The sequence below is a fragment of the Dipodomys merriami genome, unplaced genomic scaffold (genome assembly GCF_024711535.1).
Source record: "Dipodomys merriami isolate MVZ:Mamm:240054 unplaced genomic scaffold, mDipMer1.0.p SCAF_10, whole genome shotgun sequence".
Classification (NCBI taxonomy): Eukaryota; Metazoa; Chordata; class Mammalia; order Rodentia; family Heteromyidae; genus Dipodomys; species Dipodomys merriami.
In genome coordinates, this window is record NW_027202271.1 from 26,057,669 (window position 1) to 26,082,262 (window position 24,594).

General features: G+C 42.5%; 2 protein-coding genes across 3 annotated transcripts in view; one reads left to right on the forward strand and one right to left on the reverse strand.

Annotated features, from left to right (window-relative positions):
* Positions 1-15,242, reverse strand: part of CUNH12orf56 (chromosome unknown C12orf56 homolog) — a 52,649-nt gene extending 37,407 nt beyond the window's left edge. For both annotated transcript variants that reach the window (XM_069987963.1, XM_069987955.1), the window contains exons 1-3: positions 14,537-15,242; positions 6,483-6,645; positions 638-710 (exon numbers count right to left, since the gene is read on the reverse strand). In XM_069987963.1, coding sequence (XP_069844064.1) covers positions 638-710; positions 6,483-6,645; positions 14,537-14,788 — 488 coding nt within the window. In that variant the 5' untranslated portion in view covers positions 14,789-15,242. The remainder of the gene's footprint in view (positions 1-637; positions 711-6,482; positions 6,646-14,536) is intronic.
* Positions 1-24,594, forward strand: part of Xpot (exportin for tRNA) — a 121,154-nt gene that overhangs the window by 50,851 nt on the left and 45,709 nt on the right. The window contains exon 2 of the mRNA XM_069987941.1: positions 13,607-13,821. The gene's annotated coding sequence lies outside the window, so the exon portion shown is untranslated. The remainder of the gene's footprint in view (positions 1-13,606; positions 13,822-24,594) is intronic.

Consider the following 24,594-nt stretch of genomic DNA (forward strand, 5'->3'; position numbering starts at 1 on the left):
TTCTACACCTAAGAGAAGTTTCAAAGCTCTGCACATGTTAGCTCCCTTTAATCCTCTAATTAGTGTTTTCTATCCAGTCTGCCTTTTGTTTAGGCTTCTGATTCAGATGTTTAATTATGGAGGTGACAGTGCTAGAAAACGATGGGATGTTAGATTTGGCTCCCTCATTACCCCTTTATCTGAGAACAACTCATTCTTTCCACATGTGGGGTGTACACAGATGCTACCATGTTTAAAAAGAAAAAAATATCTTCCCTTCTTCCCAGGTGCTAGTGGCTAATCCTGGTGACTCAGGATGCTGAGATCTGAGGATTACAGTTCAAAGCCAGCTCAGGCAGGCACATCTATGAAGCTCTTTAACTCCAGCTAAGCAGCAAAAAGCCAGATAAAGAGCTGTGGCTTAAATGGTAAAGCACCAGCCTTAAGTAAAAGTAGCTAAGAGATAGTGCCTAGGTCCTGAGTTCAAGTCCCAGTATCAGCACACCCACAAAAAATTATCCCTTCTTATTATATTACATGTATGAATTACTTAGAATCCAGCTGGAAGGTATTAGTAAGAAAAAGCATAAAGAAAAACAAATTGAAATATAAATAAATTTTGGCCAGCAAGTTAAAAACAAACTCTAAACAATCTCACCTGAGATACAATTCATCCAGACTTCTAGACTCTTTTCTTCTCCAATAAATAGGGTTATTATTCTCTTCATTAACTTAAAAAAAAGGTATTTGGTCATTCATCAAATAATTTGAGCTTATGAAAAAGACTTACTATCATTAAAAGGTTATGACAAAGCAATTTGGTGTCAATGTCCCTTCCTATTTCCATGTTAGCTTTCTATTTGCATTTATAACAAAGGCATGTAGAATGTCAGGTTCATCTGTGCCATCCACTTGGAAATGAAGGATATACTTCAATCTCTGTTTCTACACTTGGTGGAATTTCTGATCTCCTAGACACCAGAGACCTGAGTCTGGCAGGTAAAGACAAGAATGAGGAGATACTTTGAAGGTAGGGTTACCTGCTTCTGTATTCCCTGGAATGCGTATAGTATTTTACACTCTTCTTTCATAGCTTGGACATGAAGTCCTCAGTAAGCAAAATGTATTCCAATGGTATGCTCAGGAGTGCTGGATAGCTGTAAACAATCTTTAGAAAGGACACTACATGAGATCTGAGGATTGGGGTTCAAAGCCAGCCTGGGCAGTAAAGTCCGTGAGACTCTACTCTCCAATTAACCACCAAACAACTGGAAGTGGCTCTGTGGCTCAAGTGTTAGAGCACTTGTCTTGAGCTGGAAGAAGGAGGAGGAGGAAGAGGAGGATGAGGAGGAAGAGACACTACAAAAATAACACATCTGCTTTCTCTATTGCAGGAGGTACATTATATTTATCAAAGCCCTATTTCTAGGGGGAAGACTCTCAAGCTTCTATATGTAAAAAATACTCAGTAAACATGAGAGACTCATGGGTGCCTTGCTGGTTTAGTTTTATATTTATCCCACATCACTGGTTTTAGGAAATGTCCTAGGTTTTATATGTGTATATACATATATGAACATATATGCACATATTTATACATGTATGTGTATATATCTATGTTTATTTCTTTGGTTCAGTTTATGTCTCATTAAATTATGTTTCATTTTGTTTGGGGAGCTAGCCTAGTCACTTCATGCTGATGCCAAAGCTACACTAAATATTTAGTAGCCATTAGCACATGTCGCTATTTGAACTTATTAAGTATTATTCAGTTACTCAGTAACACTAGTGCTAGGTAGCCACATGTAGCAGGATTAGACATAATTAGAATGTGCATAAAACTTTCCATCATTACAGAATGTCGTATTTGGTAATGCTGTTCTAGAATGAATATACCTGAAACTAAGGAATTTCAGTAGTAGGGCCGTGCACTAGGGAAGCATTCTGTTACTCAAACCACATCTCCGATCATTTTGCTTTAGGTTGTTTTATTTTATTTTATTTTATTTTATTTTATTTTTCTTTACCGGTTGTGGGGCCTGAACTCTGGGCCTGAGCACTGTCCCTCAGCTCTTCAGCTCAAGGCCAGTGCTCTACCACTTGAGCCACAGCGCCACTTCCGGCTTTTTTCTTTTTGCTTATGTGGTGCTGAGGAACCGAACCCAGGGCCTCAGGCATGCAAGGCAAGCGCTCTACCACTGAGCCAACTTCCCAGCCCTGCTTTAGGTTGTTTTATCAGGTAAGGTATTCTGCTTTCTGTGGGGCAGGCTTCACACCACATTCCTTTTACTTATGCCTCTCTCATAGCTTGGATTTTACATATGTGTCTACCCCTCCCCATCTTATTTAGTCTCACTAACTTTTTTTTTGTTGGCCGTGGGGCTTGAACTCTGGGCTTGGGCACTGTCCCTCAGCTCTTCAGCTCAAGGCGAGCGCTCTACCACTTGAGCTACAGCGCCACTTCCGGTTTTCTGGTGGTTTATTGGAGATAGGAGTCTCACGGTCTCTCCTGCCCGGGCTGGCTTTGAACCACGATCCTCAGATCTCAGCCTCCTGAGTAGATAGGATTACAGGCGTGAGCCACCAGCGCCCAGCTTCTCACTAACTTTTTGACTATGCTGGCCCTGAACTTTGATTTCCTGGATCTCTGTCTCCTGAATAGCTGGGATTCCCAGCCTGAGCCATCATCCCTGGACTTCAACCTAAATAATAAGTGAATGTATTCAACAGCTTTAGGTATTAGTACAGTTCACAATTATCACTCTTTTATCATCAGTACCGTTCATTTATAGTTTGCTATAATTTTGATCTGAAATGTCTCCTAAAAGTTCATGGGTTAGGGGGCTAGGAAGGTGGCTCAGTGGTAGAGCACTTGCCTTACATGCATGAGGCCCTGGGTTCGATTCCTCAGCACCACATAAGCAGAAAAGGCCAGAAGTGGCACTGTGGCTCAAGTGGTAGAGTGCTAGCCTTGAGCTGAAGAGCTCAGGGACAGTGCCCAGGCCCAGAGTTCTGACCCCATGACTGGCAAAAAAAAAAAGTTCATGGGTTAAAAGCTTGGTCCCTAGCTTATGGTACCCTTGGCAGGCAGAAGAAAGTTTAAGATTCGGAGACCAGTGACAGGAAGTTACAACCTTCCAAGTCCTTGAAGGGGATATTGGAACGTGGGTCCCTTCTTTTCTTCCTTTTTTGCTTCCCAACTGCCACAAGGAAAGCAGCTACTCTACTACATGCTCTGTTCCACCAGGCCCAAAAAACTGGCCCACCAGACCATAGACTGAATATGTGAGCCAAAATGAGCCTCAGGTATTGACTCAGAAGTAGAAAGCTAACACCAAGTTTAGTGACCATCTTATTTAACTAAAGTTTTCTGGGTACTAATGGCCTGTGCTTATAATCCTAGTCACTTGGGAGGCTGATAATGAGAGGATCACCATTCCAGGCCAGCATGGGCAAAAAGTTCATGTCTCAACAGAAGAAACTAGACATGATGGCACACATTTATCATCCCAGTGACTATAGGAATCCTAGAATAGGCAGATCATGGTACAGGTACACTCATGGCAGGAACTAAAACCCTATCTCAAAAATAACTGGCATAAGGGGCTAAGTGGTAGAGTGTTTGCCGTGCATGCATGAGGCCCTGGGTTTGATTCCTCAGCACCACCTAAGCAGAAAAAGCCGGAAGTGGCGCTGTGGCTCAAGTGGAAGAGCACTAGCCTTGAGCTGAAGAGCTGAGGGACAGCACCCAGACCAGAGTTCAGGCCCCACGACCAACCCCCCCCCAAAAAATAATAATAACTGGCATAAAATAGGGCTGGCTACCTGTACAATGCCTGTCTGGCAGGCACAAGGCCCTAAGTTCAAACTCAAGTACTGCCAAATGTGGGGGGGGGAGCCAAGGGGGAATTACCACTTTTGATTTTCTAGCATTTCCTTGCAATCAATAAATGTTTACCTCATGTTTAGCTATTAACTCAAAAAAATTAAGATTCAAAATGTTAACTATAGCCCACATAAAAACACAGGTACGCTTAAGATGAAGTATTTCTTTATATCTGCAGAAAAGTTGGGCCTAATTAAAAATTGTGTACAAAATAAGCCACTATTTCAAGCTTTCTTTGTTCAAGCAATCAGGTTGACTGGAACATGGACACCTTTGTCATATGATAAAAATATTCCCTAGGCTTTCACCCAAGAGATTTGGAGTCCGTCCTAATAATTACCTTTATTTAAATGTGCAATAGTGAATGCTTGCTGCTCCTCTAGGCATGACATCATCAGTAACATTAAAGATGTTGGTAATACTATTGCCAGACAGCACAACACATTTGAGCCTATCTCTCTCTTGCTCAGGGTTCCATATTACTGACTGTCTAGGTGTTGAACCACAGGGTCCAATGTAAACAGCAATGCCTAACTTGGAGAACAAACAGATTGGAGAAGAGCAGAAAATATAGAGAACATCATTCACATGATGGAAAGAGGGAATCTTTTGTGAATCTTGTAATGTGTGTTATGGTTTCTTGTGACAGCTGCAATTGTGTGTCTCAAATGCGTAATATCAGATGGTCCCTTTGGGGATGCAAGTAAAGAACAGGTAGGAGAGGCATTCTATGAATACTGCTGTGTATGTACACAAGATAGAACTCTTCCTTTATTTTGCAAAACTTCTAGGAATTTAAATTTTGTAAGACTTTTACCTGCCTTATTAAAAGCATTATTTTAATGCATTTTTATGCTTCAACATATGTTGAAGAAAAGCCAAGAAAAATCATGCTTGTGAACAGGATAAATATGCACTCAAGACAACTAACACCAGTTACACACCCTAATTAGTGTGACAAGAGACCAGGTGAGCAACCAGGGATTTTGTAAACCTGCTAATTACAACTTTTACAGTTTCTGTGTATGTGTGAAATGGTGCTTGTCCAGGAAAATGTACCAACACCATATAATTTTTTAACATTTTACAGCTACCCCACACTCTGGGAGGCTATGAATCTGACTTGGAGTGAAGTCTAAGAAACAATAAATGGGCTGGTATGAATACCAGAAATAAAAGGGCTAATCAATGGACCCCCTTGGACTTTCCTTCTCCCTCTCTCCTTCCCTATACTAAGGATCATGAGTTTGGAGCTATTTTGGGCTACATAGTGGGCCCTGGATCAAAAACAAACAAACAAGAATAACAAACATAAAAGCCAACCATCAGTAGCTCAGTCCTATAATCCTAGCTATTTAATAAGGTAAGATCTAAGGATTGAGATGCAAAGCCAGCTAGGGGAGGAAAGTCTCAGAGACACTGTCACTAATTAGAAGCAAAAGTGCTGGACTGGAGGTGTGGCTCAAGGTGTGGCTCAAGGTCTGGCTCAGCCATGTCATGAACATGAAAATAAATCTAGGCCTTAAGGTCAAGTCCCAGTCCCAGCACCCTGTACCCCAACAACAAAACAAACCAATACCAATGAAATAAACTAGAATCTCTCATCAGATCATTCACTATGTCTAATTGGGTTCTTTACCCTCTACAGTTCTCCAGATGATTTTGATCACTTTAGCCTCTACGTCAATTTAGCCAGTATCCTCCTTAATGATTCTTCTTAATAACTGTTTTGGTTTTTTTTAAGTCCTGTGGCTTAAACTTGGGATTTCACACTTGCTAGGTATGAACTCTACTGCTGAACCATGCCCCCAGCCTTTTTTGGCACTAGTTATTTTTGAGATAAAGTCTTGCTGAGTGTGTACTAATCTGCTTCCCCACATAGCTAGGTTGACAGGTTTGTGCTATCATTCTTAGCTTCTGTTGATGTGTAGGCTCAAACTTTTCTGCTGTGGCTATTCCTAGAAGCACAGCCCTCCAGATCTCAACCTCCCCTGTAGCTAAGAAGGTGAACACACACCCAGCTATCAGTTGGAAAGATCTAGAAAATTTTGGTGCCCAGGCTGGCCTGAAACCAGCTTCTTCCCACTCTCAACCTGAAACAGAGTCCAGATACCACCTTCTTCTCCTTCTAGAACCAATATTGAGCATGTTTTTTTTTTTCTGTTTTTGCCTGCCTTCCTTTCTTCCTTTCCTCCCTCCTTCATTTCTTTCTCCCTTCCTTTGCTTCCTTTCCTTCTCTTTTTTTTGTGTTTTGGTCAGTTGTAGGGTTTGAACTCTGGGCCTGGGCACTGTCCCTCAGCTCTTCGGTTCAAGGTGAGCGCTCTTGATTCACAGCACCACTTACGGTTTTCTGGTGGTCAACTGGAGATAAACAATCACACAGACTTTCCTGCGCAGGCTGGCTTTGAACCGCGATCCCCAGGTCTCAGCCTCCTGAGTGTGAGCCACCAGCACCTAGCCCTTTCCTTCTTTTCTACATACAGGTTTTTAGTTGCAAATGTGTCAAGACACTCTGTTGCTGATAATGAAAGGATAGGATCAGTTCATCTTCGATGGACAGAACATTAGCCTTTGTGCTTCACTAATAAACTGGCCTTTGCCAAGGTATAACACATACCTTTTCTGTTGTTAGCATTGGCATGATGAAATGGAAATAATAATTTCCTGACACCTTTTTGCTTTTCATCCTCTTTTTTCAAAACAGTTGAAGAATAGAGGATACGAATGTGTTGGTTGGTTTCTCTATCTGGTGATCTCAAAAATTCTGGGTAATCATCAATCTGGAAAAAAATTAATTGAGCTTATTAAAGACAAATAGGACTGCTTACTCCTTTGAGGGTAATAATCCCCCCTGCCAAAGTCAAGCACAATTTTAAACTGCATTCTTTCTTTTCATATTCCCCATTGGGACATGTTTCCTCTTCTTGTTATATTTCCCAATCCTTTTTCTATTTGCTTTAGTCCTTACTACAAGTGTGCTCAGCAACAGAACCCAAGAAACTATTTACACTATAGGATTACTGAATAAATAGTAACAATGTTTTTATTTGTTTTTTTTTGGGGGGGGGGATCCGGTCGTGAGGCCTAAACTCTGGGCCTGGGCGCTGTCCCTAAGCTCTTCAGCTCAAGGTTAGCACTGTACCACTTGAGCCACAATGCCACTTCCGGCTTTTTTCTTTTAGCTTATGTGGATGAGTGAAGTTGAAATAGATAGGGAGGGTAGAAAGATGGAAGGGATGATACTGATCAAGATGCACTGTACTCATATATTGACACATTGAATTGAAACCCATTTGTACAGCTAAAGATAATTTAAAAACAAATGTTAGACTAGGTGTCAGTGGTTCACCCCTGTAATCCTAGCTACTCAGCAGGCTGACAGACTTGCGATTAGAGGCCAGCCCAGGCACAAAAAATCCATGGGACTCTTACCTATAATAAACTACTCAGAAAAGCTGCACGTAGAACTGTGACTCAAGTAGTAGAGCACTAGCCTTGATCACAAAGAGGCTCAGGACAGTGCCCAAGCCCTAAATTCAAGCAGCAAATTTTTATTTATCTATTTATTTTGTTGGTCGTGGGGCTTAGGAACTGCCCCAGCTCTTCAGCTCAAGGCAAGCATTCTACCACTTGAGCCACAGTGCCATTTCCAGTTTTCTGAGTGATTTATTGGAGATTAAGAGTCTCACGGACTTTCCTGCCTGAGCTGGCTTTGACCTGCAATCCTCAGATCTCAGACTCCTGAGTAGTTAGGATTACAGGCGTGAGCTACCGGCACCCGGCTTAAATACATTTTTAAAAGGTCTCAAAAAAGCATAATTTAATGAACCTTAAATTGGGAGTTTTTCTATCCAGGAGACGATAGTCTATAAGAGATTCGGAGTATAAACATCTAGGTTTGAACCATTAAAAAATTTCAAAGTCCTCTGTTTTCTTTTTTTTTTTTTTTTGGTCCGGTCATGGGGCCTGAACTCTGGGCCTGGGCGCTGTCCCTCAGCTCTTCAGCTCAAAGCTAGCACTCTACCACTTGAGCCACAGCGCCACTTCCCGCTTTTTTTTTCTGCTTATGTGGTGCTGAGGAATCGAACCCAGGGCCTCATGCATGCAAGGTAAGTGCTCTACCACTGAGCCAACTTCCCAGCCCAAGTCCTCTATTATCTATTCTTGATTTTACTTATTTTATTTATTTTGTGCTGTACTGGAGCTCAAACTCAGGGTATCACACTCTTCCTGGCTGGCTGGCATTCTACCAGTTGAGTCAACATTCCACTTCTAGCTGGCTAACTAGAAAGAAGAGTCTTCAGGACTTTCTGCTTGAGCTGGCTTTGAACTAGGATCTTCAGATCTTAGGCTCTTGAGTAGCAAGGATTAGAGAAATGAGTCACCAGCATTGGTATTCTGTTCTGTATGTGGGGGAGGAGGGGCTTGGGGTTGGGGGTGGGGGTATGTTCTGGTACTGGGGCTTGAAATCAGGGCCTAGACACCATCCTTGAGCTTTTTTGGTTCACAGCTGGCACTCTACCACTTGAGCCACAGCTCTATTTCCAGCTTTCTGGTGGTTAATTGGAGCTAAAGTCTCAGGAACTTTCCTGCCCAGGCTGGCTTCAAACTGTGATCCTCAGATTCAGTCTACTGAGAAGCTAGGGTTAGTCATTCACCTTCATTGAAACAGTGCTTTACATGGTCCTGCTGATTTGGGTTTAGCCATTCTATAACAAGCTGATCCAACACATGCTGGTTCTTCCTTCTAGAGTGTATTTGCCCCCTTTTCTCTGCCTAGAAAATTGTATTCATCCTTTAAGATCAAGCTTTTCGCTTTCTCAACAAAATGTCACCTGTGACCTGCTCCTCACAGAATTCTTCAGAGTTCCCATAACATTGCTTTACTACATCTGTTGTCCTGTTTCATTGTAAATGTCTGCCCGTAACTTTTTTTTCTTTTTTTTTTCATCTGCTTGTCTCCCTTCCTAAATTATGAGACACTCAAAAGCATGTATCATTTTCTTTAATTCATTCTTAGGTCCTGGTAATTCAATATATTGGTTAAATGTGCCATAAAAAAAAATCTATCATCCATATGTTGTAGAGAAGTCTGGGCCCCTGTTTGAAAATCAGTTTACTAAATGGTACATTATGTGGTAAACATAAGGCCCAGCAAGAACTAAAATGACATCTTTCAACTCTCAGGATCTTTGGGGGCTTTAACATCCTCTATGCACAGCAAACAAACTCTCCAATCTCCAATAAATGAAGGAAATCAATTAAGTAGTTATAGTTTAATGAGTTACCTGTTCCAAAAGTATTTTAGAGAAAACATAAAAGACTATGGCTGGGCTGGGAAGGTGGCTCAGTGGTAGAGCGCTTGCCTTGCATGCATGAGGCCCTGGGTTCGATTCCTCAGCACCATATAAGCAAAAAGAAAAAAGCTGGAAGTGGCGCTGTGGCTCAAGTGGTAGAGCGCTAGCCTTGAGCTGAAGAGCTGAGGGACAGTGCCCAGGCCCAGAGTTTAGGCCTCACGACTGTTCCACCCTCCCCCTCCCCCAAAAAAAGACTATGGCCAACTCTTCAGAATTGGATATACTGATAAATTCACCAGTTTATGGAGACATTTTCAGTGGATTGCCATCAAATTAAACTATAGTAGCAATTGCCTATGTCACACTGTCCATAGCGTAGTCCTAAAGAGAAGCTTTTTTTTTTTTTTTAACATTTGGAACCTGTCAGATCCTTCTACTGTCTTAACTAGAAACCTGATTGTAGTCTCTATCAGGTGTTTTATTTTCCATTATACTCTACCTCAGCACTAGTACACCAGTCCCCTAGGAAGTTTGAGTAGATGAGTTGGTTTTAGAGTCTGTGAATATTGTTAGTATAAAAGGATCCACCACATAGTCTGAAAAGGATTACTAGTTTTGAGAATTGACCAGTGTCTAGAAAAGACTCCTTAGACTATTTCATTGTTAAACTTGAAAAAAAATCATTGCCTCAGGGCCAAGGGCTAAAAGCCACAGCTAAGAAAGACTTCAAAATAAATATTTCAAGTCTTGGTCTTGTCTAAAGGATGCTACATCTCTCAGAGACTTTTCAGCTAAGCCTGTCCTTGAATCTCATCAGCAGTATCAATGGTAGCAATCACAGCCTTGGAATGACAACAGCCTTGAGGAGCTATGGCATAAAAGGATGAACAAGGTGTTTTTGTTTGGTCTGATGTTGTTTGTTTAAGTGGGGGGAGGGGGAGGTCTCACTTGTTGACTAGCTGGCCTCAAATACATAATCCTCCTGCCTCAGCCTCTGTAATCCTCCTGCCTCAGCCTCTGCAGTAGCTAGGATTACAGATCAAGCTAACAAGGTGTTCATAATTTCAGCCCTTCCCTTAAGATGACTATGTTGTTCCTATGGCAAAACTTAAGGTTTCTAAAGTGTCATAAATTTGAAGAAGATAAATATTACTCTGTGTACAGTAGTGGAATAATACTGACACAGGCCAAAAGCCCCAGGGTTGCATTCTAGCTCAGATTGTTTAGGAATATGAGACCTCATAGAAGTGTTTACCCTTGCTTTACCTGTGTTTCCTTATCTGTAAAAGACAAATAATATATCTTCCTTATAAACTTAATAAGATTATGTGAGATACTCTATTTAAAAGAGTTTTGCATAATACTCTTTAGTTAAAAGTTTTTCTTAATTGGTATTTTTTATTATTAATGACCATAAGAAGCTCAGCAATACAATACTAAGCTAACATTCATGTTCTACTCTGCTCAAAATATGTCTCTGATTATCTCATTGCAGCAAAATGAATTTGGGGAGAAAAGATAATTTGTTATCTCAAATGAATAACATGAATACATCCCTAACTTCTTTAAATATATCCCTAATTTCTTCTTTAAGAATACTGTGTTGGTTGGGCTGGGAAGGTGGCTCAGTGGTAGAGCGCTCGCCTTGCATGCTTGAGGCTCTGGGTTCGATTCCTCAGCACCACATAAGCAGGAAAAAAAAAAAGCTGGAAGTGGTAGAGTGCTAGCCTTGAGCTGAAGAGCTGAGGCACAGTACCCAGGCCCAGAGTTCGGGCCCCAGGACTAGCAAAAACAGAAAAAAAAAAAAAAAAAATACTGTGTGGATTGGGAATGTGGCTTAGCAGTAGAGTGCTTGCCTAGCATACATGAACCCTGGGTTTGATTCCTCAGTACCACATAAACAGAAAAAGCCAAAAGTGGCACTGTGGCTCAAGTGGTAGAATGCTAGCCTTGAGCAAAAACAGCTCAGGGACAGTGCCCAGACCTAGAGTTCAAACCCCAGGACTGGTTAAAAAAAAGAAAATACTGTATGTCGGGCAGTGGTGGCTCATGCCTATAATCCTAACTACTTAGGAAGCTGAGATCTGAGGATGGAGAATCAAAGCCAGCTGGGGGAGAAAGTCCCATGACACTTATCTCCAATAAACCGGTCAGAAAACCAGAAGTGGTGCTGTGGCTCAAATGGTAGAGAGCTAGGATTGAGCTGAAGAGCTGAGGGACAGTGCCCAGGCCCAGGTTCAAGCTCTCACAACCAACAAAAAAATAAAAAATAATAAATAAATACTGTGTAGCTACATTTTATCACATTTATATTTGCAACTGGTTTTAATTTCTCTTACATTAAAATATAACTTTCAAAGTGTAATGGGTATATTTTCTAGGTTTCCAATATTTTAGGAACAAAGCCATATTTTATCCTTTCATCTCAGATACCTTCTATCAGCTTTTTTTTTTTTTTAGTCAGTCGTGGGGCTTGAACTCTGGGCCTGGCTGCTATCCCTCTGCTCTTCAGCTCAAGGCTAGCGCTTTACCACTTGAGCCACAGCGCCACTTCTTCTATCAGCTTTTAACTTCAGAAATCTTCACAGGTGGTTTTTGTTTTCTTTTGTTTTGTTTTTGCCAGTTGTGGGGCTTGAACTCAGGGCCTGACAGTCCCTGAGCTTCTTTTACTCAAGGCTAGCACTTTACCACTTAAGCCACAGCACCACTTCTGGCCTTTTCTTATTATGTGGTACAGAGGAATTGAACCCAGGACCTCATGCATGCTAGACACTAAGCTACATTCCCAACCCACAGCTGATTTTCTAGTTTCCAATTTATTCACCATATATATACTTGAGCTACAAAGTTCCAAACTGAGATACATAAAATCTGAAATGGGTTTCTGTGTTCAAAGAGCTTAGAGTCTTGTGGAGATTCAATCAACCACAAAACAAATTTTCCAGTGCTAGGACTTGAACTCTAGGTCTTTTACATGCTAATAAGCAAGAGCTCTCTCACTGAAGTATATTCTGAGCCCTTGGAGTTTTGAGACAGGATCTCTCAATATAATCCAGGCTAGCCTTGAACTCGTGATCATCCAGTGCCTGCCTCCAAAGTGCTGGAATTGCTGGTATGTACCACTGTGTCTGGCCTTTCATCTAGTTTTTAAGTGTTTCTGTCATCAAATATGAATTTCAAAATACAACTTTGTCAAGTAAACAATATTTTTAATTGAACATGAAAAGCAGCACTAAAAGTATAATGAGCACACCTAGAAAATACTTCACCATATGTGCTCTGGATATATATAGATAGATAGATAGATATAGATATCTATCTATCTATCTATCTATATATATATATATTTTTTTTTTTTGGTACAGTCGTGGGGCCTGAACTATGGGCCTGGGTGCTGTCCCTCAGCTCTTCAGCTCAAGGCTAGCGCTCTACCACTTGAGCCACAGCACCACTTCTGGCTTTTTTCTTTTTGCTTAAGTGGTGCTAAGGAATCGAACCCAGGGCCTCCTGCATACAAGGCAAGCGCTCTACCACTGAGCCACCTTCCCAGCCCCTGCTTTGGATATTTTTAAGTCAGTTGTTCTTGTCCTCACCTTCTCTCTCCAGAAGCAGCCATTCTCCTTAGTGTTGATCATTCCCATTAATTTTCTTCACTAGAACTAAATATGTACCTCCAAGCCACAAACTATCTTGGCCTATTTTATAACAATGACATACTATAAATAGGCTCATGAAATGGGGTTTCTTTTCTTTTCTTTTCCATTCAGCATTATATTACTGAGATGCAGCAATGTTGATGCAACCTAATTCATCCTTTTCATTATCGAGTAGTACTTACTTACCCATATGCTACTGACAGGTATTTTTTTCTATTATAAACATTGCTGTTATAAACACAGTATTTTAAGATTTTGCACATTTGGGGGCATAGCCTTAGAAGATGGTTACAGATTCATCTAAGAATACTGTATATCTACTGGTGGTTCGTGCCTGTATTAAGGAGTCTGAGATCTGAAAATCTCAGTTCAAAGCCTGCCAAGGCAGGACTTTTGTCTCCAATAGTGTTTACACTAGATACTAGAAAAGACACTAGAAAAATAAAGAACATGTAACACTCGAAAAGATTTGGAGGTCTGGGGATGTAGCTCAGTTGTAGAGCTTTTCTCTAGTGAGGCCTACAATCCAAGGAAAGCAAGCAAGAAGGAAGGCAGGCAGGCAGGCAGGCAGGCAGGCAGGCAGGCAGGCAGGCAGGCAGGCAGGCAGGCAGGCAGGCAGGCAGGCAGGAAGGAAGGAAGGAAGGAAAAGAAAGGGAAGGCAGGAGAAAAAGGAATTTTAATATTAAAAATAACTTCAAGAGAATGGAAATATAGCAAGGTTTTATTCGTGGGATAGTTGGGTTAGGGGAAAAAAAATCTTTTCATTTAATTGTATTACTTTCTTACAGATGTCTTCCAAGCAAGCGATCATTCTTTAGGCAAAGCATCGCCATCAGGAGTCTTGCCAGCATTCCCTTGGGACACAGACTCAGGCGAGGGAAAAGGCTAGACATCTGTACTCAATGGAAAAAGGAAGAACACACCTGCGGAGCATTTCGGGCAAAGGGACCGATAAGGAAATAGGAGAGGAGGCAGTGCTTCCAATCTGTTGCTAGATTATAAGGTAAATCCATTTCCGGGGGCCAAGCATACTTAAAAACTGGGGACAAGACTGGGGGGGGGGGTTCGGATGAAACTTCTTCCAGGAAGTTTTCCCAGCATGCCCTGAGCCAACTTTGGATCAAACTTCCAAGCATAGTGTGCACATCTCTTTCATGCATTCATTCGTCCGTTCGTTCATTCACTCGTTCCCCTTTTTCTGGAGCACCTACCATGCTCTAAGCGCGGGAGGAGGGGGGCAAAAAAAAAAAAAGGAAGAAAAACAGCAACAACAACAACAAAACTTCGGGTATTTATTTGTATTGGTGTAGTCTTTTGATCCTGCCTACAACTGGGAAGAATTCCCGAGTCATTTTTTTTTTTTTTCTAATCCTTGGGGTTTAGCACCGTGTCCATGCAGACTAGGTGCTTAATGAACAGAAGAAGTACTATAAGGAGTGTTTTTGATGAGGGATGTGGCTGTAGCCGCTTGTAGAGGAGAACGCGGGGACAGGGCATGCAAGGGAAAGACAGCTTTACTGGAAACCGTGGGCAGCCCACAGCGTTCCAGCGCCGCTGCTGGAACTAGAGGAAGAGAAAAGTTCTGGGAGGGCTGGGGGGAAAGGGCCTCCTCTTTCTCCTCCTCGCGGGCCGGAGGGATGGAGTGGAGGGTGGGTGGGGGTGGCTAGGAAGGGGGCCCGCTGCGCTCCCGAGGCCCCCGGCCCGCCCGAGCTCCTTACCAAGTCAATGGCTACAATGTCTCGCCACGCCACGACCCCCCGGATGGACTTGGGCGGGTTCTCGGTCAGGTAGATGAGCCGATCGCTGAGCACCACGTACTTCAAGGTGTGCTTCTCCGAGTCGGACACCACGATGCACGGTTCGTAGGCGCGGATGGCATCGTAGACCTCCGGCGGCAGACGCCGCCGCAGGAACGCATCCAAGCGGCTGTTCGTCCGCTCGGGGAAGCCGGAGCGCGCGGGGCTGGCCATGCGGCGCCCCCAAGTCAGGCCCAAGTGCCGGGTCGCCCAGCGCCTCTGCCCGGCTGGATCCCCGCGCCACCCGCAATGGAACCTACGGGTGCCACGAGCCACCGCCTCCACCTCTCCCGGGCGCGCGCGGGGAGCCAGCCCCCCCACTCCGCTTCAGGGATTGACTCAGGGTACCGCCCCTAATCTTTGTCCAAAGATCAGACAGCGATGGGCGGGGCAGCGATGCTGGTCCTTGCAGGGTGGACCTGTTCCTGGAATTACTCACCGCCAAACCCCCTCCCGTGGTCCGGGAAAGACACCTTCGGGGGTTCGTTCCTCCCCGCCCGTCTCCTGGCTCCAGCCCCCGCCCCGTCCTCCTCCAGCTATTGTGGACCACACCATCACAGGCTAACTTTATGAACGGAAGCCAGATGTCGTCTCGTTTCCTCTAAAAGAGAAACTTGAAAGAAATGGAATTTACCCATTCTTTTTTTTTTTTTTTTTTTTAGAACACTACAAAGACCCAGATTTTTCGCACTTGGTTATGACATCGCCCGGTATAGTTCTCGAACTCGTCTAGCGTACAAACACAAGAGTTTTCTCCCAATCAGCTGGGAGCTCTCTCAAAGGATTCTTGGATTGCTTGCACAACGCAAGCTTGTCAGAGGGCTATTCTTTACGTTCCCAATGCTCAGGGCATTCTGGGCAGGATGCATACGCCGGTGACGCTGCCATCCTGAGAACCTGAAGCTCACCTATGAGCTGACTACATCATCCCGAAGATGCAGAGCAGGAAAAGCCCTGCTTCGTTTTGTACGGGCCAGGAATAACAACAGGGTAAGGACATGAGAGGAGCAAAGAAAATTGGGTACGCATTATCATGTTTATTTCAAACCTTAGAAGAAAAAACGAAACGAACATACTCTTCATTCACTGCAAAACCTGATGATGAAAATCATGTTGGTGCTCCAGCTACCCACAGCCCTAAACCAAATTTGATCTTCTTTATGGTAATTTATATTCTACGGGTTTTTTTTTTCTTATTTTACATTGTATAATTGTATAATGTATGCGATAGAAATTTCAAGTCCTTTGTGGAAAGAGGGTATAAATGCTTACAAAGGAGAGAGAGAAATGCTTTAGCCTGGCTAAACTATGTCTTAGATCATTCGGGGGACTGAATAGCAGCAAAATAAATAAGGGCATTATTTCACTTTCTTGGACTGTATTTGATAAGAATAGGGGAGAACTGCCACCTGCTGGCAACATCTCAAACGACCTAGTATTTTGAATTTTTTTAAGGATTTGATTGGCTATCTGACCCTTCATAACTGGATAAAAAGTGAGTGAACCATACTATCTATTAAAACTTTATTGATACAGAAAGTGGCACATGCCCCTGAATTGTGCCCTCCCCCACCCCATAAACATTGCTTAACAGCAAATGACTATGACCGAGGTGAGATCAAAAGTCTAAGTAGGGGGGGCTGGGAAGGTGGCTCAGTGGTAGAGTGCTTGCCTTGCATGCCTGAGGCCCTGGGTTTGATTCCTCAGCACCACATAAGCAAAAAGAAAAAAAGCTGGAAGTGGCACTGTGGCTCAAGTGGTAGAGGGCTAGCCTTGAGCTGAAGAGCTGAGGGACAGCGCCCAGGCCCAGAGTTCAGGCCCCATGACCGGACCCTCCCCCCCCCCCAAAAAAAAAAAGTTTAAGTAGGGAAGAAAGTTTTCACTCCAGATGGCTGTTGTCTCTGAGGCTTTTTGTTTCATACCTACTTCTTTGGACAAAGGGAAACCAAGGCTGGGCCAGGACCAGAAAGGACAGCATACCTGATCTCTCTGCCAAGAGGCCATCATGAATAAGCTTTTGGTGACAAAGGACTAAGCTTACCAAACCTTAAGATGAAGCACACAATGAAAGGAACTTGACACAGGGGTGGATTAAGACGACCTAGTTAAACCCTCTGGTACACAGAGAAGGCAGTATCATGGTTTCCAGACACTAAGTATTCTACATTGTTGCCAAGGTAATAGCAAAGTTCAGATTGCAAGAGTGGAGTTTAATATAGAGGTTTGGGAGTCCAAAGAACTGGATAGAGCACCGACTCTTGTTTCTCCGTATATAAGATTTTTGTAAAATCACTTAACATTTCTGAGCCTCAATGTCATCATCTGGAAAAAAATTACTTATATTTGCTCTGCCTCCCTCAAATTGGGGGTTTGAGGATCAAATGTGATGAACTGTAAACAGTATAGACATGAAATACTCATGTTCTAAACTTTATACAGAGAGCTAATCAACTGCATCTGGAATAAACATTCTTTATATCTTCTAAGTCCATCCAAATTCAAAAGGCATTTGGTATAGATTCCCAACACTGAACAGATGTTTCTTGTTAAAAAATCACCAGAAGGAATGGAGCATTGCCTACCTGGAGCTAATCCCCAAAGGCACTCTTCCAGACTTTCGTTAGATCAGAGTAGCATAGAGCCCAGGGATGGTCAATTCAATTCATTTAAATAACAGATATTATGAGCATAGGACTGTGGAGCCAGAAGAGCTGGGTTCAAACTACAGCCCTCTGAAGCAGTAAAGATACTGAGCCGGGTACCAGTGGCTCACACCTGTAATCCTAGCTACTTAGGAAGCTGAGATCTGAGGATTGCAGCTCAAAGCCAACCTGGACAGGAAGGTCCATGAGACTCTTACCTCCAATAAACCACCAGAAACTGGAAGTGGCTCTGTGGTTCAAGTGGTAGAGCGCTAGCCTTGAGCTGAAGAGCTTAGGGACAGCACCCAGGCCCAGAGTTCAAGCCCCATGACCAACAACAACAACAACAAAAGTGACACTGAGCAAGTTTTGGAATACCTCAGTTTCCCCTTTTATGACATTCAGCTAATAGTGTCAACCCCAAAAGGCTTTGCGGCTAATTAACAAAGCTTTGAAAATACTTAAAGCAGGCATTTGGAATTCAGTGAACACTACAGAAATATTTAACAAGTAAGTTGAATAACTGTGTGATTTCCTATCACATGTATGGTCATTCTCCTCTTCCCCTACAAAGTAATATTAAATTGTTCACCACATGCTAGTCCAAACTTTGTAACTTTAGATTAAGAATCAAAGCAAGAACCTAGTGTACACACACACACACACACACACACACACACACACACACACACACACACACACACACACACACTTCCTCTAAGAGAAAGAGAAGACTGATGAACAGAACATAGCTGATCCATCCGCCAACATTTTTTTTTCTGCCAAGAACTCCATCATGAAGGAGCTTTTTTTTAGTTAAAATGTCATGAAGCTTAACAAACATTATGATGAAGCACACCATGAAGAAATTTGACACAGAACTTAATAGCCATCAAGTCACAATCATGTTATTTTTTGTTCAATTCATTTCATAAACATGTACTGGGAAAGTATGATCTATAAACAGAATCAGAATAGCACTTCTAAACTTTAAGAACTGATTAACAGTTGGCAGTGGTGCTGTGGCTCAATGGTAAAGCTCTTCAGCTCAAGGAGAGAGCCCAGGCCCAGAGTTCAAGCCCCATGACTGACCAATAATAATAATAATAATAATAATAATAATAATAATAATAATAATAATAATAATAATAATAATAGATTACCAGCTGTGCAAGCTGGTACATGCCTGTCACCTTAAGTAACAGGAGAGGCTGAGATGGAGAGGATGGTAATTCCAGGCCAGCCCAGGCAGAAGAATCTCCATTTCTCCATCTCAACAGAAAGAAACTGTGTGTGGCAGTACATATATCACAGAAAGCCTAAAATAGGCAGATCATGGTCAGGCACACTTGGCTACCGGGTCTGAGATAGGGTCTGTCCTCCTGTCTGTGAGTGCTGGTGGCTCATGCCTGTAGTCCTAGCTACTCAGGAGACTGAGATCTGAGAATTGTGATTAAAGCCAGTGAGACTCTTATTGGTTAGCCTGAAAAGATCCAAGTGGAAGTGTGGCTCAAATGGTAGAGTGTTAGTCTTGAGTGAAAAAGACAAATGAGAGAGCAAAGCCCTAAGTTCAAGTAATTAGTACAAAGGAGGCTGGAGTCATGACTCGATGGTAAAGCACCTGCTTTGTAAGCATATGATCCTGAATTCAAACCCTCATACCCCAAAAGAAAAAATATATTTTATCTGCTTGGTGCAGGTGGCTCAGACTTGTAATTCTAGCTACTTGAAAGGAAGAGGTTGTTGGAAGGATCTCAATTTGAGTTCAGCTCAGGCAAAAAGTTTCCAAGATCCCATTTGAACAAATAACTAGGTGTGGTAGGGTTAGTCCAGCTATGGTGGGAAACACAGGTTGGGATCAAGAAAAAAAAGAGAGCAAGAGACCAAAAAATAATCAGAGGGAGAAGTGCTGGAGGAATGGCTTAAGTGTTTGACTTATTAAGTATGAAGCTGAGTTCAAATTCTGTACTGCAAAAATAAAAAGGGGGCTTGGAAGGTGGCTCAGTGGCATGCATGAAGCCCTAGGTTCAATTCCTCAGTACCACATACACAGAAAAAGCCAGAAATGGTGCTGTGGCTCAAGGGAGTAGCCTTGAGCAAAAGAAGCTCAGGAACAGCACCTAAGCCCTGAGTTCAAGCCCCAGGACTGGCAAAAAAAATGTTCAAGCACAGCCTGATTAAAGGAATCTGGGGATGTAGCATTCCACTGATGTTTAATTTTATTCCCTTTATTATAGTTACTTAAATATTTTTTTCTGATTATGATAGTACAGGGTCACAATGAGAAATTTTTTTTAATCCAGAAATTTATGGCTAGGTGTTAGTGGTTCATTCCTGTAATCTTACCTAATTAGGAAGCTGAGATCTGAGAATCATGGCTTTCATCCAGCCCAGCTAGAAAAAGCTGAGGCTTGAGGCTCTGAGTTCAAGCCATCAGTATCACACACACACACACACACACACACACACACACACACACACACACACATACTCGCACACTCCAAACATTCATAAGAAAACAAAAATCACCCTGCCATTATAATACCAAGAGATAACCACTTAAGAGATGTGTTTCTTTCCTTGAAGTCCAAGAGGATCTGAGTGTTTAAGGGGTGTGTGTGTGTGTGTGTGTGTGTGTGTGTGTGTGTGTGTGTGTGTGTGTGTGTGTGTGTGTGTGTGTGTGTTACTGAGGTATGAAATCAGGGCTATGCCCTTGCTAGACAAGAACTTTACTATTTAAGCCATGCTTACAGTCCATGACAGTCTAATCTAACTGAGAAAAAGTAAAATGAAAAAAGGTATATTTTATGGAGAAGATCACAAACTTTGGTTTTAGACATTGTGTTAGTAAGGCTGCTGTAACAAACTACTGTATACTAACAGCTTTAAACAACAAATATTTATTGCTCAGAGTTTTATAGTCTGTAAGTCCAACTTTAAAATGGTGTGAGATGTTATGTCTGCTAAAGGCCTACTTTCTGGTATGCAGAAGGTGGTATTCTTATATTCTCACATGGCAAAAGGCAAGCTAGCTAGATCTCTGGCTCTTCTTTTTTTGGGGGGGGGGGGTCTGGTCGTGGGGCCTGAACTCAGGGCCTGGGGGCTGTCCCTCAGCCCTTCAGCTCAAGGCTAGCGCTCTACCACTTGTGCCACAGCACCACTTCCGGCTTTTTTTCTTTTTGCTTATGTGGTGCTAAGGAATCGAACCCAAGGCCTCAGGCATGCAAGGCAAGCACTCTACCAATGAGCCACCTACCCAGCCCTGGCTCTTCTTTTTAAGAGAATTTGGGAGGGCCCCATCTCACCTAAGTACTTTCCAAAAGTTTCACTCCCAAATACCACCAAAGTAGGATTAGGGTTTCACTCTATGAATTTGGGAGGTACATAAACATTCAGAACATTGCAAACATGTTAGAGCTGAGGTGCTGGTAGGACAGGGAAGATGGGAACACAGAATATTAAATCAGATGTATAGAATTAGAAGTCTTTGTTGAATAGATATCACTGAAGGAAAAGTGTGAGCAAAAGAAAATCAGATGATTAAGAGCACAGCCTTGAGAAAGACAAGTAAAGGCAAAGGTAGGGGTGCCATGAAGAAGACAAAGAGAAGTCCTCAAACAAGGAAGAGGACAGAAGCAGACACAAGAAAATGGAAAGACCTTCCAGACTTATGGATTGGCGGAATTGCTATCATGAAAATGACGACTGACAAGAAATCTACAGATACAATTCTCATCAATATACTTGCATTCTTGACAGAGAAATCAATTAAAAAATTCACACCTGTAATCCTAGCTACTCAGGAGGCTGAGATCTGAGGATTATGGTTCAAAGCCAGCCCAGGCTGGAAAGTCTGTGAGACTCTGATCTCCAGAAAACTGGAAGTGGTGCTGTGGTACAAGTGGTAGAGCACTAGCCTTGAGGGAAAGCACCCAGGCCCAGAGTTCAAGCCCTATGACCAGCAAATAAATAAATGGAAGTGCCTGTTAACCCTAACTATTCAGGAGGCTGAGATCTCAGGATTGAAATTCCAAGCCAGCTGAATGGAGGCCGGTGAGGGGGTGGAATCTGTGAGATAACCCATTCTCTGAGGGTATGTAGGGTTAGAAGTCAAGCATAGTGAGAATCCAAGGAGAAAGACTCTAGAAAAGAATAAACAAATGAACTGGGTTGTGGATAATTTGTTGTAGTTTTAATAGAGTGGTTTTGGAGAAGGCAGATTACAAAGAGTAAAGGAGAAAAAAAAAACAAGTGCAGACAACAAAGATAGTTTACTATAGAGAAGAAATTCCTAATCAAGAGTCCAGAATTCTAGTTTCTCATTCACTAATCAAGTTGGCTTAGTTTTTAAATGATAAAATAGGAGTGTGGCTCAGGTGGTAGAATACTTAACTAGCAAGCACAGATCCCTCAGTTCAAACCGCAGTACTCTTCCCACACCCAAACACACACACACACACACACACACACACACACACACACACACACACACACACACACAGACATGTTATAGGCTAAGCATAGTGACTCACACTAATAATCCCAACTACTTGGAAGGAAGGGCTATGAAAAATGATAGTTAAAAGCGATTCAGAGCAAAAAAAAGTTATTGAGACAAAATCTCCATAGCTGGTATATGGCTGTGATCGCAGTTATTTTAAGGAAGTGTAGATAGGAGGATCCCATTCCAAGACTAACCCAATCCACAAACACAAGACCCTATCTAAAAAGTAACAAAAGGCAGTCAGGGGCTGGGGGTATGTCTCAAGTATTAGTGCTTGCCTGGCAAATAAAAGGCCCTGAGTTCAAATTCCAGTACTACCAGAAAGTAAATTTAAAATAATAAAATGGGGGCTGGGAATGTGGCTTAGTAGTAGAGTGCTTGCCTAGCATACATAAAGCCTTGGGTTTGATTTCTCATTACCACATAAACAGAAAAAGCTTGAAGTGGTGCTATGGCTCAACTGATAGAGTACTAGTCTTAAGCAAAGAAGCTCAGAGACAGTGCCCAGTACAGATGCTAGCTTCACAATGTGAAAAAAGGAAAAGATAATGAAGGCATGCTGTATGGCATATTGAAATAAACTTACAAATATTATCTATCATAATTATTTAAAATATTATAGCTACTGAATTAGGGCCTGGCATGGTAGTGAACGCTGAAAATCCCAGTCCTCCAGTGGCAGGAGGATTTCCAAGGTTTGCTTGGTCTACTTAGGGAGATGGTTTCTTAAAGGGAAACTAAAAAAGGATAGAAGTAGACAGGAAGCAAGAAGTTACAAGATGCTACAGAAAGAAAAACAACTCATACAAGAGATCACCAGTGTCATCAGTTTTTTGTTGTTGGTTTTTTGGGTTTTGTTTGTTTTTTTGGTCATGAGGCTTGAACTGTGGGCCTGGGTGCTGTCCCTCAGCTATTCAGCTGAAGGCTAGTGCTCTATCATTTGAGCCACAGTGCCACTTTCAGTTTTCTGGTGGTTTATTGGAGATTAGAGTCTCACAGACTTTCTTGCCTGGGCTGGCTTTGAACTGCGATCCTCAGATCTCAGCCTCCTGAGTAGCTAGGATTATAAGTATGAACCACTAGCACCAGGCTTGAAGATACACTTTGTTGACATTCACCATATTTAAATACTATAGAATGAATTTATAAAGGTTAAAAGCAATACAGTAGACTGAATATAAGACATTAGACAATGAAGTGGAATATGATGAGTACATTGTAGACTATATAGAGTCAATCAGATTCTGTTGCGCCTCCATAATTCCTACCTGAGCATTAATAATTAATATAGTAAACACGTGTGGAAGTATCATAATGAAATTCCCCTCGTAAAAATAACGTTAGCTAATTTCAAGAAAATACACAAGCTGGGTGCTAGTGGCCCTGTAATCCTAGCTACTCAAGGAGCCTGAGGTCTAAGGACTGAGGATGGCAGTTTGAAGCCAGCCTAGGCAAGAAAGTTTTTGAGACTCTTATCTCTAATAAACTACTCAGAAAAAAGCAAGTCCAAGAGATCCTTATCTCCAATAAACTATTTAGAAAAAGCCAGAAGTAGTGCTGTGGCTCAAATGGTAGAGCCTAGGCCCAGTGTTCAAACCCCAGGACTGGCAAAAAGAAAATTGCAAGCTGACTCACTTAGAGTTGTTAGTATAGACTGGCACTATGCTAGATACAATGAAACAGGCAGGACAGGATTTCTAGCCTATGAAATTAAAAACATGATGACCAAGTGATTGAAGGCATTATACATATATGTATATGTGTGTATGTGTGTGTGTGTGTGTGTGTGTGTGTAAGGGTATGTGTCTTTTTTTTTGTTTTTGTTTTTTTGGGTCCCGTCGTGGGGCCTGAACTCTGGGCCTGGGCGCTGTCCCTCAGCTCTTCAGCTCAAGGCTAGCACTCTACCACTTGAGCCACAGCACCACTTCCGGCTTTTTTCTATTTGCTTATGTGGTGCTGAGGAGTCGAACCCAGGGCCTCAAGCATGCAAGGCAAGCACTCTACCTCTGAGCCACCTTCCCAGCCCAAGGGTATGTGTCTTGACCATGGCAATCACCAAATAAATGTAGCTGTAATATTGTTACTGGAAAGCAGGGCACCCGTGGCTCACGCCTCTAATCCTAGCTACTCAGGAAGCTGAGATCTAATGAAAGTGTTCCAAGCCAGCTAGGGCAGAAAAGTCCTTCAGACTCTTTTTTTTTTTGGTCCAGTCATGGGGCCTGAACTCTGGGCCTGGCTGCTGTCCCTCAGCTCTTCAGCTCAAGGCTAGCGCTCTACCACCTGAGCCACAGCGCCACTTCTGGCTTTTTTTTTCTTTTTGCTTATGTGGTGCTGAGGAATCGAACCCAGGGCCTCAGGCTTGCAAGGCAAGCGCTCTACCACTGAGCCACCTTCCCAGCCCAGTCCTTCAGACTCTTATCTCCAACTAATTACTCAGAAAAAGCTAGAAGTTGTGCTGTGGCTCAAATCATAAGAGTGCTAGCCTTGAGCAAAAGATGCCCTCAGGGACATTGCCCTGGCTCAGAGGTTAGGCTCTAGGACCCACACCAAAACAAAACAAACAAAAACATAAAAACAACCATACACGATTTTTTTTTTTTGTCTGTCGTGGGGCTTGAACTCTGGGCCTGGGAGCTATTCTGAGCTCTTCAGCTTAAGGCAAGTGCGCTACCATTTGTTCAGTAAATACTGAATAATCAACAAAGAATCCTAAATATTGAGCACCTGTTGTATGCCAATCACATATGTCAATAATGCATCGACCCTGAGGTTGATACTATTCCCTTTACACATGGCTACACTGAAATAGACTTTGTGGCCTGCCAGGTCAGCGA